Source organism: Phaseolus vulgaris, chromosome 9, assembly GCF_051622355.1.
Source record: "Phaseolus vulgaris cultivar YP4 chromosome 9, ASM5162235v1, whole genome shotgun sequence".
NCBI classification, from domain to species: domain Eukaryota; kingdom Viridiplantae; phylum Streptophyta; class Magnoliopsida; order Fabales; family Fabaceae; genus Phaseolus; species Phaseolus vulgaris.
The window spans coordinates 35522533-35537259 of NC_143506.1; the positions used below are offsets into that span (position 1 = coordinate 35522533).

Consider the following 14727-nt stretch of genomic DNA (forward strand, 5'->3'; position numbering starts at 1 on the left):
AATTTATGTTTTTTAGATTAGATTGAGAAAATTTCATCATTTTTTTAGTGTATGCATGAATTTGATAATTTAAGACTTATTATATCTATTTATAATAAAATAGGTGTATAATTTTTATTTTTTATTTTTTTTATATTTTATATGATAAATAGATATGAAATTATTTAAAAATCACAAAATGCATAAAGGTATAATTAATATGACCTTAAGATTTCCAAATAAAAAATAAAGAATATTATTCAAATTAATATTCTTCTTTTTTTTAATGTTGATGTTGGGTCTCATTCCGTTCTTTTTTTCCTATTTTCTTTCCAGAATATCTATTTGATTATATACATATAATATTTTTTTAGGTCAGGTAAAATATCTTTACAATTTTTTTATCAGCAAAATCCTAGTGAATATCGAAAATCCTTATAAGATTTGTATTCGTTATCTTCTTTTTTACACTGATTGAGTCCATAATTATTACTCATAGTGGAAAATTTTCGTAAACACTTACGTCAGCTATCACCCTTTGTCGTTGGCAGATAAATTGTAGACCCAAATGAAGCAAAGAAACCAGAAAATGAAGCCCAAAATCCTGGTTTCCCCAATTTTATTTTATTTTTTTCCTTTTTCCTCCGACAACAAAGATCATGTTATTTATTAATTAACTAATTATTTTTATTCATTCAAAAGGAAGGACCTCTGTCTATATGTGCCGCCTTGATCCCGTATATAACGTTGGAGAGAAACAAGAGGGTAGTTGAGAATCAAGATCCGAGCACTTTCTACCATTTTCATTCCTTCTTGTTTTGTTTTAGTTTAATGCATATTCTGTTTTGAGCTTTGGAGCATCTTCTAGAAACTCTTCTTGTGCTAAGCCATTCTTTTCGCAGATTTTACATAAATTCTGTTTGGTTTTGAACCTGGGGTGTGCCAAGTTTTGTTTTTTACTTTCTGAAATCGTTCCCATTTTGATGGTTTCTTTTTTTTAAAGGTTGCGTTAGAAAGAGACCCTTTTGTTGCCGAAAGAGAGTGTCCAATGAAAGTTTGTTCCTTGATGCATGGTTAAATTGTTCCATTGATTGGCAAGTTAAAAGGCCTTGGCTTTTTTGCAAGGGAATATTACTCCTTTTACCAAGATTATGGTGTTGTTCTATTTGAATTAAAGAACCTACGAGGCCTTGTGCGCTTGTTGTTTCAGCAAGCTCTTCCCCTTTTTCTGCATTGCTATACTCTTCTTCTTCTCATGGCTCATTTGTTATATGAACCCTGTTCCCATTTAAGTAGGGCCTTTTTCCATTACCCTTCTATTTCTTCCTCTGAGGCTAACAGAAGACTTAGATTCACTTTTAGAGCCTGTTCTGATGCCAATGCTGGTGAAAATTCTGATCGGGTTTTCGTGAAGGAAAAGAAAAAGCTTTATGGTTTTGCATGTCTTCCTCACCCACCCTTGTTAGGTGATTTTGAGAAAGGTATTTCTGTTGAAGATAGGTCTTTGGGTGGAAGTCCCTCCAAACCTTTTTGTTTCGATGATCAACACTTACTCCAGAAACTTGTTGTTGCTGTTGATGTTGATGAAGGTGTGTCTTTATGCATGTGCTCCCCATCTTTTTTGTGTTATATGTTATCTTATTAGGCTTCTAATTTTCTGTGAAGAATCTGGGCTGAATCGTTATCCTGTTCCAGTTTCATTTATTAGTCTGGATCTATACTACATTTCCTTTCATTTTATATTTTAGGATATTTCTTAAGCAATATTAAATGATTAAGAAACTAAGACAAATATCCCTTACCTGGGTGCATGACACTGTCAATTTATTCTGCAGTTCAAATAGAAGTTTGGTGCATGTTACATATATATTTTTCCTTAATGTACTTTGTCAATGTTTCAGTTGAAGCTTTTTCTCAATTTTTTGCTTTGTCTTAGATGTCAACATAAAACGTTCTTGGCAATTCATAGAATGTAAACGTTACTCTATCATTATCCACTTTTGATTTTCCTCTAATGTGCACCTTTTACATTTGCATTTTTATATAAGCAGTATTAGGAAACTTTGTGTCCGCTCTGAACGAGTTCATAGCAGATCGATACTCATCAAATCATTCAGTTTCTGAGTATCATGTGTATGAGTTCTTCAAGGTACACCTCATAGCTATTTCAGTAATTCTATTCTTTAATGACAAGTAATTGCAAATTCGGAATGCACAACTTTTGTATTTACAATATTACTATAATTTGCATTATCTCTCAAGACTCATTTTGGCCCTTGTTAACTAATCCTCTATAAAACAATTGTAACCTTAGATTACTTAAAAAAAATGACAGCAGATGTATGAAGTTATTGAAGTCGCATGGAAACCCAAATTTTATGGAATCAGGCTTATTTGAGATTATTTAATTTCTTTGGTATTGATCTCGCATGATGTAATTTGAAGTTTAATCTACCATTGGTGACTGATAATTACATACCTTGAATTTTAAAGGTTTGCTTAGAGGTGTGTAAGGATAGGACTCAATTGCACTATCAAGGTATATAGGACATGAGCCTCACATTGGAAGTATGGGATTCTAGTGTGGGATTTATAAGGCATTGGGCTTCCCTACTGCAATAGCTGTTTTTTGTCATGTACTTCTCCCAAGTTTCAGGGTCTGGGAATTTTCAGTGTATCACATGTTCTTATCTGTTCTTCATTCTGCCTTCACAGTACTAGTGGAGAATTCCCCTCTCCTCTACCATAGTGTTTTGCATGCAAACAGATGTTCTGTTCTGTTCTGCTTTCCTTGGTTCCACACCTTGTAGTACTTATTTTTAACCTCATTTTCTATTCTAGTTTCTTTTTTGAAGTACACTGAACATAGAACAAACCAATTTGATATGTTTGGCTAAGTTCTAGCGTGTCTTCCAAACTCTAGGAAAGTGATGAAGTCATCAGTGAAATTCTGCCATTTGCTGCTTTGTTTAGTCATAGCTGTATTACGGTTTTAGTCGATTGATTCATTGTACAAGATCCAGCCAGGGACAGAAAATAAGTCCATATTGGCCTGAATATTGTTTAGATGCACACATTATTTGTGAGTCTTACCTTCATTTTTCTAGTTGACAATTATTATATTGAATAACTATAGATTATTTATGTGATATATTTCAAGATCTTTTTCTTGTGTTTTTGAATCTTACAATTTGATACAATTTATGATTCAAGTTTCAAATATTAGCATAATGATTCATAATTTGAATTATAATTAGATATAGAACTACAGGTAACTGCTTGGATGAATGGAAACATGCATTTCTGTTAACATTACTGAAAAACATGTTTCCATTTGTAGTGCTAATTGTTAATTAATTCTGTTCTATGATGGGTTTCTTTCATTTGTAGAGCTTTTGTCCTTTTTCTTGAGTACTTTTATCATATCTCGCCTTGGTCTTCAACTTACTGTACGCAGTAGTATTACTTCCTTCAACCACCTTATTTCTATGAATGAAAATTTCACTGATGAAAAGATATTTTGTGAGTTTAATTACTCATTTAATCCATTGAATGAGCATGTCTGTATGTGAGTCTGATGCTATTGTTGTGAATTAAAATTTCACTGATGAAAAGATAATCCGTGCTTTTATTCATTTATTCCATTGTATTGCTTTGAATGAGTATGTTTGTATGTGAGTCTGATGCATCTTTCATTTCTGATACAGATATGGAACTGTTCACGTGACGAAGGTAATTGCATATATGCCAGTCACATGGATATTGCATTGTTTGAAATTGTGAATTATTCTTCTCTACTCCCACTCCATTTCTTATGAAAATCTGTGGGATAATCAGATTTGAATTGTTTTATTTCTTATTTCATTTTCACTTTGCTCTCTGATTGAAGGCATTATGTTGTGTTTTGAAATTTGACATCTTTCAAGGGAACAGGTCTATTGTGAATAAAGTTCTCAAGCCAGTTTAATTGTCGACCAAAATATTGTCAAATTTGAGTCGCTTTTGCATACCAATGTAATAGAGAACAACCCTATCATTGAAAAAATGGGAAATAGAGCCTGAGTGTTTATTGTGTTTTAATGGCTACAGCTAGAGTCTCAGCTCCTCAGAAAAATATTCTGCAGAATTACTATCTAAAATCACTGAATGCTTGCCTGTGTTCCCCACTTCCAAATAACTCTGTTGCCATCTCTAATTAGCAAATCCTTTGCATAGACTTTTCAATCCTTCCCATGGTTTGAGTACAATAGGTGAAGCCATCTTCTGTTCCATCTCACTGGTTAAATGATGTTTCAATATCCAGGATTGTATGATACTCACATTCTTATATGTAAACATTTGATTAGGTGAAGAGTGAAACAATTCAATAGCTTTATGAAGTCCATTTTTATTCATATTATTATGCTTTGTGCTGAGTACCTACATGTTGTGCAGCAAATACTCGTGTTCATGAATTTTTTGAGACATCATACTTCAAGTCAGGGATCCAACCTATCCCAGGTGCTCAGAAGGCCTTGCAGAAGTTATCAAGATTTTGTAACCTATCAGTTGTAACGTATGATGTTGGTATTGATTTTACTTCAGCCAGTAGCAGGATCTGGTCAGCATGAACTAACCGCAATTTGTGTATTTTATGATCAGATCCCGGCAAAATGTGATCAAGGATCACACAGTTGAGTGGATAGAGAAGCATTTTTCAGGACTATTTCAGGATATTCACTTTGGAAACCACTTTGCTCTTGATGGGGTGTCCAGACCAAAGTCAGAGATTTGTAGGTATGCAACTTAATCCTGTTTACTTTCATTTCTCTGCTTCAGGACAAAACCATTGTTTCATTGCCAACATTTTGACCAATTCTCTTGATAGTCAGATAAAAAAAAGCTTCTAGCTTGCTGGTTGCAATGATTTGTTGTTTGATAGATTCTTTGTATACTTGTAGGTCTTTAAATGCCAATATTCTCATTGATGATAACCCAAGATATGCCATAGAGTGCGCTGAAGCCGGAATTAGAGTCTTACTTTTTGATTATGAAAACTCATACCCTTGGTCCAAGACTGATTCTGCTGATCAGCATCCCCTGGTGACCAAAGTTAAGAACTGGGAAGAAGTTGAACAACAATTGATGTCATTGATAGCTTTGTAGTTACTTAAATCCTACAACAAGGATTAGTGAAAAATACTGGTTTTTAGTTTAAGTAGTGGACTAGTTCTTATGCCTGCAATATCTAATGAAGAGTTGAAAAAGGTGAAACTAGGGTAGGTAGCTTCAAGAGTTTATTATTGCAAGGGCTATAATCCTCATTCTCACGTATTTCCATATGGTTAATAGAGAAAATTTTGTTTATACACCAGATGGATATTCCGGGAAAATTCTTATCATGGAGTTCTACCTTCATCTAACAAAGCAATCTGGACCTTCAAGTTCATTTTGTAACACTTTTGTTCAATCTTCATTGTATTCAATACCATAATGCATTGTTATACATTAATTGAGTTTTAAAAATATCTTTCGAGTTCAATCTTCATGTTATGGGAGTTGTCAAAATTAAGACAGATCAAGGCCTATAAATCGTGGTGTATCCTTGGTGACTTTAATGTCATCAGGAAGAAGGAAGAGCGAAGGGGTGTTTGTTACGGTAGAAGCGAAAGTGGGAGATATCCGATTTCAATAGTTTCATTGAGGGGATGGGGTTGTTATACATTCTTGTTTAAGGACAAAGTTCACTTGATACAGATCAAATGGCGATTTCAATAGTTTCATTGAGAGGATGGGGTTGTTATACATTCCTTGTTTAAGGAGAAAGATCAAATAGCGAGACAAAGAGCATGATTGAAAGATTCTTAGTTTTAGTTTCAAATGAGTGGTTACAAACCTGGTCAGGAAGTAAACATTACATTTTAGGCCTACAGGTATCGGATCATTGCGCCTTAATTTTGAAAACACATGTCGTGGATTGGGCTCTAAACCTTTCAAGTCTTCTGAATAAATTAAAAGTGTTGGATCAAAAGGATGACAAAAACATTCTTGTTGACTTTGAGAATGAGTCTCGTTTGGATATCTTGAGTCGATTACATATCATTGACAAGAGAAAGGAATCCCTTCTCTAACACAAGTTTACAGTTCTCAACACAAGTTTACAGTTCTCAGTGGTTTAAGCACGGGGAATCAAATTCTAAATTCTTTCATGCTACGATTAGATGGAAAAGAAGGAAAAGTGGAATTAACAGGTTGCTCTGCCAGGATAAATGGATTGAAGAACCAAACATAATAAAAGATGAAGTTTTAAAATTCTTTTCAAACAAGATGGCAACACTTGAAGATTTTGGGGTCACTTTGGATAATATTCCATTTTAGAAGATAACAAACAATGACAATCATATGTTGATTGCACCTTTTGAGAAATTAGAAATTAAGGAGTGCGGAAGTGATGAAAGTCATGGACCGAACTAAGTAAGTTTCGGCTGCATTGGATCAAAGAGTGTCTGGATTTCTCTTCTATTTCTATCTTAGTTAATGGAAGTCCATCTAAGGAATTCAAACCGGCTAGAGGCCTCACACAAGGGGACCCAATTGCACTGTTCCTTTTTCTAATTGTGGCTCAAGGACTTTCAAGTTTAGTAAATAAAGTTACTAGAAAGGAGTTGTTTTTCGGACTGAAAGTTGGTGCCAAAAAAGTGGAGATAAAGCTTCTTCAGTTCGCAGATGGCACTTTGATCTTGTACGACTCGAATATCCAAAATATTTGTGTTGTTAAAGCTATGCTTAGATGTTTTGAAATTTACTCTGGGCTTAAAATTAATTTTTTTAAGAGAAAAATTGGCGTCCTTGGAATGGATAGAAACATGTTAGAAATGTTCTCTAAGGTTCTCCATTGCAACATTATGAATATTCCTTTTATTTATCTTGGATTACCTATTACCTATTGGGGAATTCCTTCTAAAGCTTCTTTCTAGAACCCGATGATTACAAAGGTTAAGAAGAGGCTATCTATTTGGAAAGGTAAAATTTTATCCTTTGCTAGTCGTGTTTGCTTGATTCATTCGGTGTTGAGTGCCATTCCTTTGTATTAACTTTCGTTCTTCAAAGCTCCATCCTCTACATGCAAAAAGATCACAAAGATTCAATGCAAATTCTTGTGGGATTGGGATTCTAAGGGAAGGAAAATTGCTTGGATTAAATGGGATAATATATGCAAACCTTGAAATCAGATTGGGACGAAAAATGGCTATGGAGAGACCCACAAACCTATAAGTATTTCACCAAATCTGCATATGAAATACTTTCTAATCCAACCCTTGGTGCATCTAATGATATCTTCAGAGTCCTGTGGGTTTGTTCATTCCACCCTCGGCACAATGCTTTGTTCAGAGGGCATTGCAAGACAAGATCGCAACAAAACAAAATCTGTTTAGAAGGTTGGTTCACCTTGTGGATTCTTTGTGCGTTTTATGTGGGAGCAAGGAGGAAACGACTTCCCAACTCCTAATATCTTGTCCGATTGCAAATACTATGCGAAATTCATGCAACAAATGGATCGGGATTAGATTTGTAAACCATTTTGCTGTGAAAGAACACTTCAAACAATTTTATTGTTCTTGGTTTAGCAAAGAAGGCACTAAGTTGTAGAAAGAAGTTGGTTTTCATCATTTGGTGTATATTAAAATACAAGAACGGGATAATGTTTAACCAAGCAAAAATGGATGCAAGTGAAATCTTCTCTCTGGTTCAAGTGCAGTCGTGACTTGGTTAAAAAACAAGGTCTCAACGGTGTCTTTCTCTTTCTCTGATTGGGTAAATTCCCAACTACTTGTATGAATATGGCAGCAAAACACTGATCTTTATGTGGTTTGAGAGGACGATAATTTGTTCAAACTGCTTGGCAGGTGTGCGTTCTTTTTCTTTATGCGACTTGATTTTGGTTTTTCTTGTATGAGAAGTTCACTTTTTCTTTGTCCACTACAAGAAACAAGGTAAATGGCATGAGCTTAAGATAGACACAAATAGCCAAAAACCTACGCAAAATCATTGGTAGTGTAGGCCTAGTCTCCGAAAAGATGGAAGCTAATACCTTGGATGCAAACATTTTTGTGTAGGTCCCAGCAGCTGACGCAATTTGAGTAGGCTAAACCTACTCAATATGAACACTTTTTGAGTAGGTTAAACCTACGCAATGTGGACGCAAGTAGACTCACTATGCCATCTTGGCCGTCACAAAGTTAACACTATTTTTTTATAATTTAAACTAGCGTAGGTTTAGCCTACGTTACTCGGATGCTAAATTAAAGTCATGAATGAGTTTGGCCGACACCATAAAGAAATAATTTAAAATGTTACTGTGGGTTAGGTCCATACAAAATATGAAATAAAAGAAAATGTTAGCGTGCGTTACACCCACACAAATTGTGAAATAAAAAAAAAGATATACAGGATAGGACATTTTTAATATTTGTACATGTGAATGTAAAGCATTTGTGTGACCCTTTTTCTTCTTCTGAAGCTTCAAGATTTACCTTTCGGTATTGCACCTGGTCATTTTATGGAGTTTTTTCTTGGACATCTTATGTGTGGTGTTCTTGTTGTCATAGGCAAAAACTGGAGTTTCAAGATCTGTGGTTAAATATTAATTTAGGGAGTTTAGTTTGGGATCCACATGCAAAGTTGCAGTCTTCCATGTGAGTGATGTCTCAACAACAAAACCAAAACCAAAAACCTAACTATGGTTATGCAATTTGGAGCCAGTGTTAAACCCTTCTCAATAAAACAATATGTTCTTGGTTATGATCACACAAATATCTCAGAACTGGTCTTTTGAAGAGAAGCACTTGCAATTGTGTCTTAAAAATGGTCTCAAGTTGGAAGAGTTGTTGTCGCCACTTGAACCAGGCAAAACTTCAAATGATGATAACAAGAAAGAAATCAGTTCTTGCAATGTTGAAGTGCCACAAGACATTGATGATAAGTGTAACTACAAAGTCAGCAACCACTCTTCATCACATGAAGAGGGGAAGCAATCAAATCATCGAAAATGCAGCAACAAATCTGCCAATTTATCTCAACTAGAAGAGATATGTACCCTCTGAAATTCAACCAACATTTATAAAAGCAATCCAGAACCTAAACATAAAAGGCATAAATGGAAATGTAAGAACGTTCCATGGTGGATATTTTAGCTGTAACAGTTGTTCAGACACTCCTCAACTCCTCTCACATGAATGAATTAATATTTGCAACAAGTTCAATATAAAATAAAAGCTATAAGGTAAAGATTCAACCAAAAACACAAGTAAAATGAACATACTGAAGTGCATCTTCTGCAACTTAAGCAACAAACTTTGAGTGGCAACAACTACCAATTTAGTCCTGAAAAAATGATAAGTGTTTCCAATCAAGCTCACAGTATATGAAGAAGAAATGCAAGGGCTAAGAATGGATTAGAAATAAATACAAAATGTTTCAATAACTGCCACAAAAGGCAAGAGAAACCCAACATAAACGACGGTAATCAATAACGCGTTTCCTCCAAAAAAAAAATAAAAATTGCGCCTAAATCGAATTCCATGAAACCTTATTTTGTGGGATAGAAAATGAAGAAAAATTGATAGTAAATAGAGATAAGAGGAGGAACCCACAATTGAACGACACTGAAAACCGTTCTTGGCCAAGTAATGCTTCACCAATTCATCAGGTATCTAAACAAAGAATTAAATTGTGCAAAATGGGAAGTTGGAAGAACAGAGAGAAAAAAAGTTACCGTGGGAGTGTAATCCATTAAGGAGGCAAGGAAATCAGAGAGAGTGGCATCATCGTCGCCTCTTCCTTCACTCGATTGCGGGTTCTGATTCATCCTTCTTTCTTACCGATCAATCGCTACTCAAAAAAGCTTTAGAATTCACTCAACCGAGTCTGTGACTTCTCCACTGCATCCACAACGCGAGTCTTGACGTATCTCGCCCCCGAAGATGGTGGTTCCGAGCTTCTACGACCAAATCGGAGCACGACGACGTCACGGTCCACTACGAAGCTCCGAAATTCTCCAAACCTATGAAGTCGATTCGCAACGCTAAGATCATTATATTGTCATGAAAGTTGTGACTTGGTATTCATAGATGGAATTGTTGCAAAGAAAAAACAGAGAGAAGAGAAGAAACAAATGGATGAAGCATTAGGGTTAGGGTTCGAGAAGATGACTTACCGTTGATTTCGATCTTGAACTTGCGTGATCCACTCAATTGATTGGAAAATAAAAGGAAAACGAAACAAAAGGAATAAAAAAGTGAGATAGTGAGAAATAGAGAAGAGTTGAAAACAAATAGAAAAGGGAAAAGGTGTGGTGGTATCCAAGACTGGTTGGTTGGAGTTGGAAGAGAAGACTGTTTTGGGAGAGTTGAGAATGAAAAGTAGTGACACCTATGAGACTACCAAAGGACCCGTGAAAGCTTACCTCATTTCATTTTGTGCGATTTTTAAGTTATATGGGTTAATTTTTCACCATCATATAACTAAACTATTATAAATTTATAATTTCTAAAATATTTTGCGTCAGCTAAACCTACAAAATTTCAATAAAATATTTTTTTTTGCGTCGAATAAGCCTCCATCAAAGTTAAATTAGTTTTAAAATTTTTGGAAATTATTTAGTGGTGGCCTAACCTACACTTAATGCAATTATTTTTCTCCCAAATTTAGTGTCTCATTTGTGTTTCCTTAACTGACACAAATAAATTAATTTTATTTAATTATTTTTTACAATGATTTGCGTGGATTTTTTGTGTGTTTGACCAACGCTATCTATTTTACTTTTTTTTCTTGTTCACTTTGCGTAGGCTTAATCAATGCAAATAGCGTCTGTCTGTTGGTCCACGCTTTCAATGACATCTAAATCTTATTATTTTTGTAGTGATCGTAGAGTCGTTTAGTATTTCTTATTAATCTTGACTTTTAAGAGAGAAGTTTTACATTCGTTATACGATATTTTGTATTTTTTTAAAGAAAATTGAAACATATCTTTGTATTTCAATTTTATTTATTTATTATTTATTGATTAAAAAAAATCATAACACAGATGTTTTAAACCTATTTCCTCTCGACAGAGGGATACACTAGAATTTCCCAAATTTGTTCGATAGTGTTTGGTAAAAGAGAAAGTCATTGAATGCATGTTTGGTTTTGACTCAGGTATAATAATATAGAATCTACAAATAGCTTTTGCAGAATTAATAAACGCGTCTAAAACACAGAAGATTTCAAACACATTCTACAAGGAGAGAAAAAACTTAACGTTGAAAAGCGTGTGAAGCCATCGCATGCAATATTTGCCATGGAAAAGACAGATTGAAAGATAAGAGAAAGAAGAAAAAAAGAAAAGAGTTTGGAAAAAATATTTACATTGAAATCCATCTTGATAATCTCCATAACAAAAATGTTTTATTTTTGTATAAATTATTAAAATGAATTACGATTGGAAACCTTCCAAACAAGGAATGGAATTAATATTATTCCATTTGTTATAAAAGCCCCACTCCAATAAAATGCTAATGACATTTTTTGAGTTTTCATAAGTGATTTCGTAATAAGTTTGTAATATTAATTACCATATATAGTGTTCCATAAATGTGCATTAAAAGGACCATAACGAAAGTCATAAATTCCTTCATAAATTTCTTGATACTTTAGATGATACATGCATTCTCACATGGTGGATCCACAAATTTACGAACCACATTAATTATGTCTTAAATGTTAGACATAACAATTAGTATACTTGTAAAAAGTCAAACAAAGTTGGAGCTCAACATGGGATAAGAGACAAATATGCAACAGTTATACAAAAATTTGGATTCTTAAAAAAAAAACATAGAAGTGGTTTTTCCTCTATCAGAGTTCTAACCTCATTTACCTAAGAAAAAAAATATAATCTTAATTACTAAACTAATAGAAGTCACATAAAAAAAAATAGTAAGTGTATGCTTGTTCTAATATTTGGTTACGAATCCATATTGCAAATGTGAAAAAATATAATTTGTTTTAAATAATTTTAACTTGAATATAGATAATGCATATGTTTAACTTAATTTGACGCGAAATCATATATATGTACTAAATAACTTTTATCGAAAAACAATAAAAGTAAGGACTTAAAAATGTGGCATATACATCCATAAGTTGTTAGTTTAAATAATATTATACTCAAATATACGAATATAACTTTAAAATGTTTGAAAATCTTATTTTCTTCCAAAATTTGGGATTAATTAATCAAGAAATGACATATGAACATAAATACCTTTGTGCTTAAAATTTGTAAAAAATGTTTATATTAGTTCACGGTTATGAGAGACTAGTTGCTTAAACATTCTTATTAAGAAAATTTACGAATTTCAAGTTTTTACAAGCATTTTCAAAAAAGATAACATAATACAAAATCTTAACACTACAAGATCCAATCATACTTATGAAATCCTTCCACAAGCAAATCTTGATAACCATAACCAAAAAACCACACTTACAAACACTTAAAAATAAAACTAGAATAAAATCACTTGGACAATGAAGAACAAAAGAAACTCCATCTAGAATTCAGTGAGATGCAACACTTTAAACTTGAAAGTTTTGAAAAATTTGCCTTTTTTTAGCACATTTTATATTGAATGTTACACTGGTTAGTGTTTATTACCATTAATTGATGTATATATTACATTGTTTATATGTTTCACTTTCTGCATCTTTGTTTTTAATCAATGTAAAATTTAGATCTTGTAGGGAGTTGACATAATACATTGAACTTTTAAGCACTACATGAAATAAATATTTTGATCATATGATTAATATTATTCGTATAATGATAATTACTATTATTATTATAATTCTTCTTCTTATTATTATTAATATAGGAATAATATAGTAGTAATAATATTAATAATGTTAATAATAATTAATGTTATTAATAGTATTAAAAATAACATTAATAATATTTATAATAATAATATTATCATTTTCATACTATTGTTAATCTTAATACTAATATTAATAATATTATTAGTAATGTTAATAATAATATTTATAAATTAAAAATTATATTTATATAATTAATATAAATAATATTAATATTGTTAATAGTAATATTAATAATATTATTATTAGATCTTGATAATAATAATTATAATAAAAGTAATATTAATAATAATAACATTAACCATATTAATAATATTAGTAATTTTATTACTAATGTTAATAATAAAAATAAAATTAACAATATTATTAATAATGTTAATAATATCAACCATATACAAATTAAAAATAATAATATGAATAATTTATTAATAATAATGATCATATTAATAATAACTATAATTTGTACATATGTTTAAATTTTATCCATAGGTAACAATCCGTATGTAATATCCATAGGTAAAAGTTTCTTGCCTCAACCCACCATAATTAAATACAAATTTTACCTATTGATTTTTTCCGCCAAACTATTTTATTATTAAATACAAAAAATTTTGTAGGTAACTTATTTTTATTTATAGATAATAATTCGTATGTAAGTCCCAATTTACATACAGATCCATACAGATCCAAATCTATACGTAAATATTAGTAAGTAATAGCAAATTTTCTTGTAATATGAATAATTTTGATAATTGATGTTAATGTTAATTTGGTACATTAGTTAGGTTAAAAATTTCATATTCATCTTTATATCAAAATTTCATAGTTTAATTAGTTTAGATAGTAAGAAATTATCTACTTTGTTAGTATTACATAAGTCTCTTGGGAAAATAATACTTAAACTTTTCATTTTACTACTTATACGCTTCGATACACTTGCCAATGTTGTAATAGTGGGTTGATGAACATTGTTTTATTCACACTTTAAAACTTTAACCATAGATTCTTAGACTATAATCATGAATAAATTCATTGTTTTAATTCAGATTCATCTAATTGAATTTATTTTGGCCTTAATTGCTAGTTTTGTGCTTTTAGCCAAAGTAGACGATTTAAAGGAAGTTTCTACCTCTGCGAAGGGGCCAAATACGCGAAAGTTCAAGTTGTTTTCTTGAATCAAAATAGAAAATGAAATCTAAGTTAAAGAATTAGAAAATAAAATCTACAATATCTTAGAAACGGATATTCTACAAGAATACAAAGAAATAGACTTCGTGATAAAAGTGAAAAAAGAATCCGAGAATTCTAAATAGTTAGAAACTGATAAACTTTGAACAAAATCTGAACATAAATATATTTCCAAAATCGATGAAGCAAAAATACCTATAAAAACCTGCAAGCTTCAAGGAGAAAACATCAAGCTTCGGAGTTTGACAGTGGTGTTAGAAAAACATGTCATTAGGGTTTTTTTTTCTTCATTGTAATCCTTTCATTTTTCCTCCATATGGAAGACTAAAATTATTAGGGTTGATTCTCTTGTGATTTTTGCAATTAATTTTGTGGTTTCTGTTCAATAAAATTTTATTCTTAAATTCTTTATAGCAAATTGTGTTTTACCATTGGTCTTTCTGAAATTTGATTTTTGTCAAAAGAGTCATTTTTTAATGCTTGTTGAGAATTCATTTCTTTTTTTTAATTGATTTTCTTTGTTGTTTCTCTTAGTCTTAATCAATCTCTTGTTTGTTTAATTCAAGAGATAGAAGATAAACATCTTAGGAGTAGACGTTGGAACTAGTGAGATAGTGAATACATTAGTGAACGTTTGTTATGCTGATAAGATTTTATTGAATTTGA

At 31.9% G+C, this 14727-nt stretch overlaps 1 protein-coding gene across 2 annotated transcripts; it reads left to right on the forward strand.

Moving 5' to 3' along the window:
- Positions 1-448: 448 nt before the first annotated feature.
- Positions 449-5484, forward strand: LOC137821679 (uncharacterized). 2 transcript variants are annotated; one of them, XR_016515812.1, is made up of 6 exons: positions 449-1568; positions 2031-2128; positions 3687-3711; positions 4414-4541; positions 4621-4755; positions 4920-5484. XR_016515812.1 is itself a non-coding variant. In XM_068626388.1 (6 exons), exons 1-6 carry the CDS (start codon positions 1235-1237, stop codon positions 5122-5124), a joined length of 918 nt encoding a protein of 305 aa, XP_068482489.1. In that variant the 5' UTR covers positions 523-1234; the 3' UTR covers positions 5125-5484. The 2 variants fall into 2 exon arrangements, 1 of the variants encoding a protein (XP_068482489.1); XM_068626388.1 differs by having other exon boundaries at positions 523-1568; positions 4414-4534.
- Positions 5485-14727: the final 9243 nt, after the last annotated feature.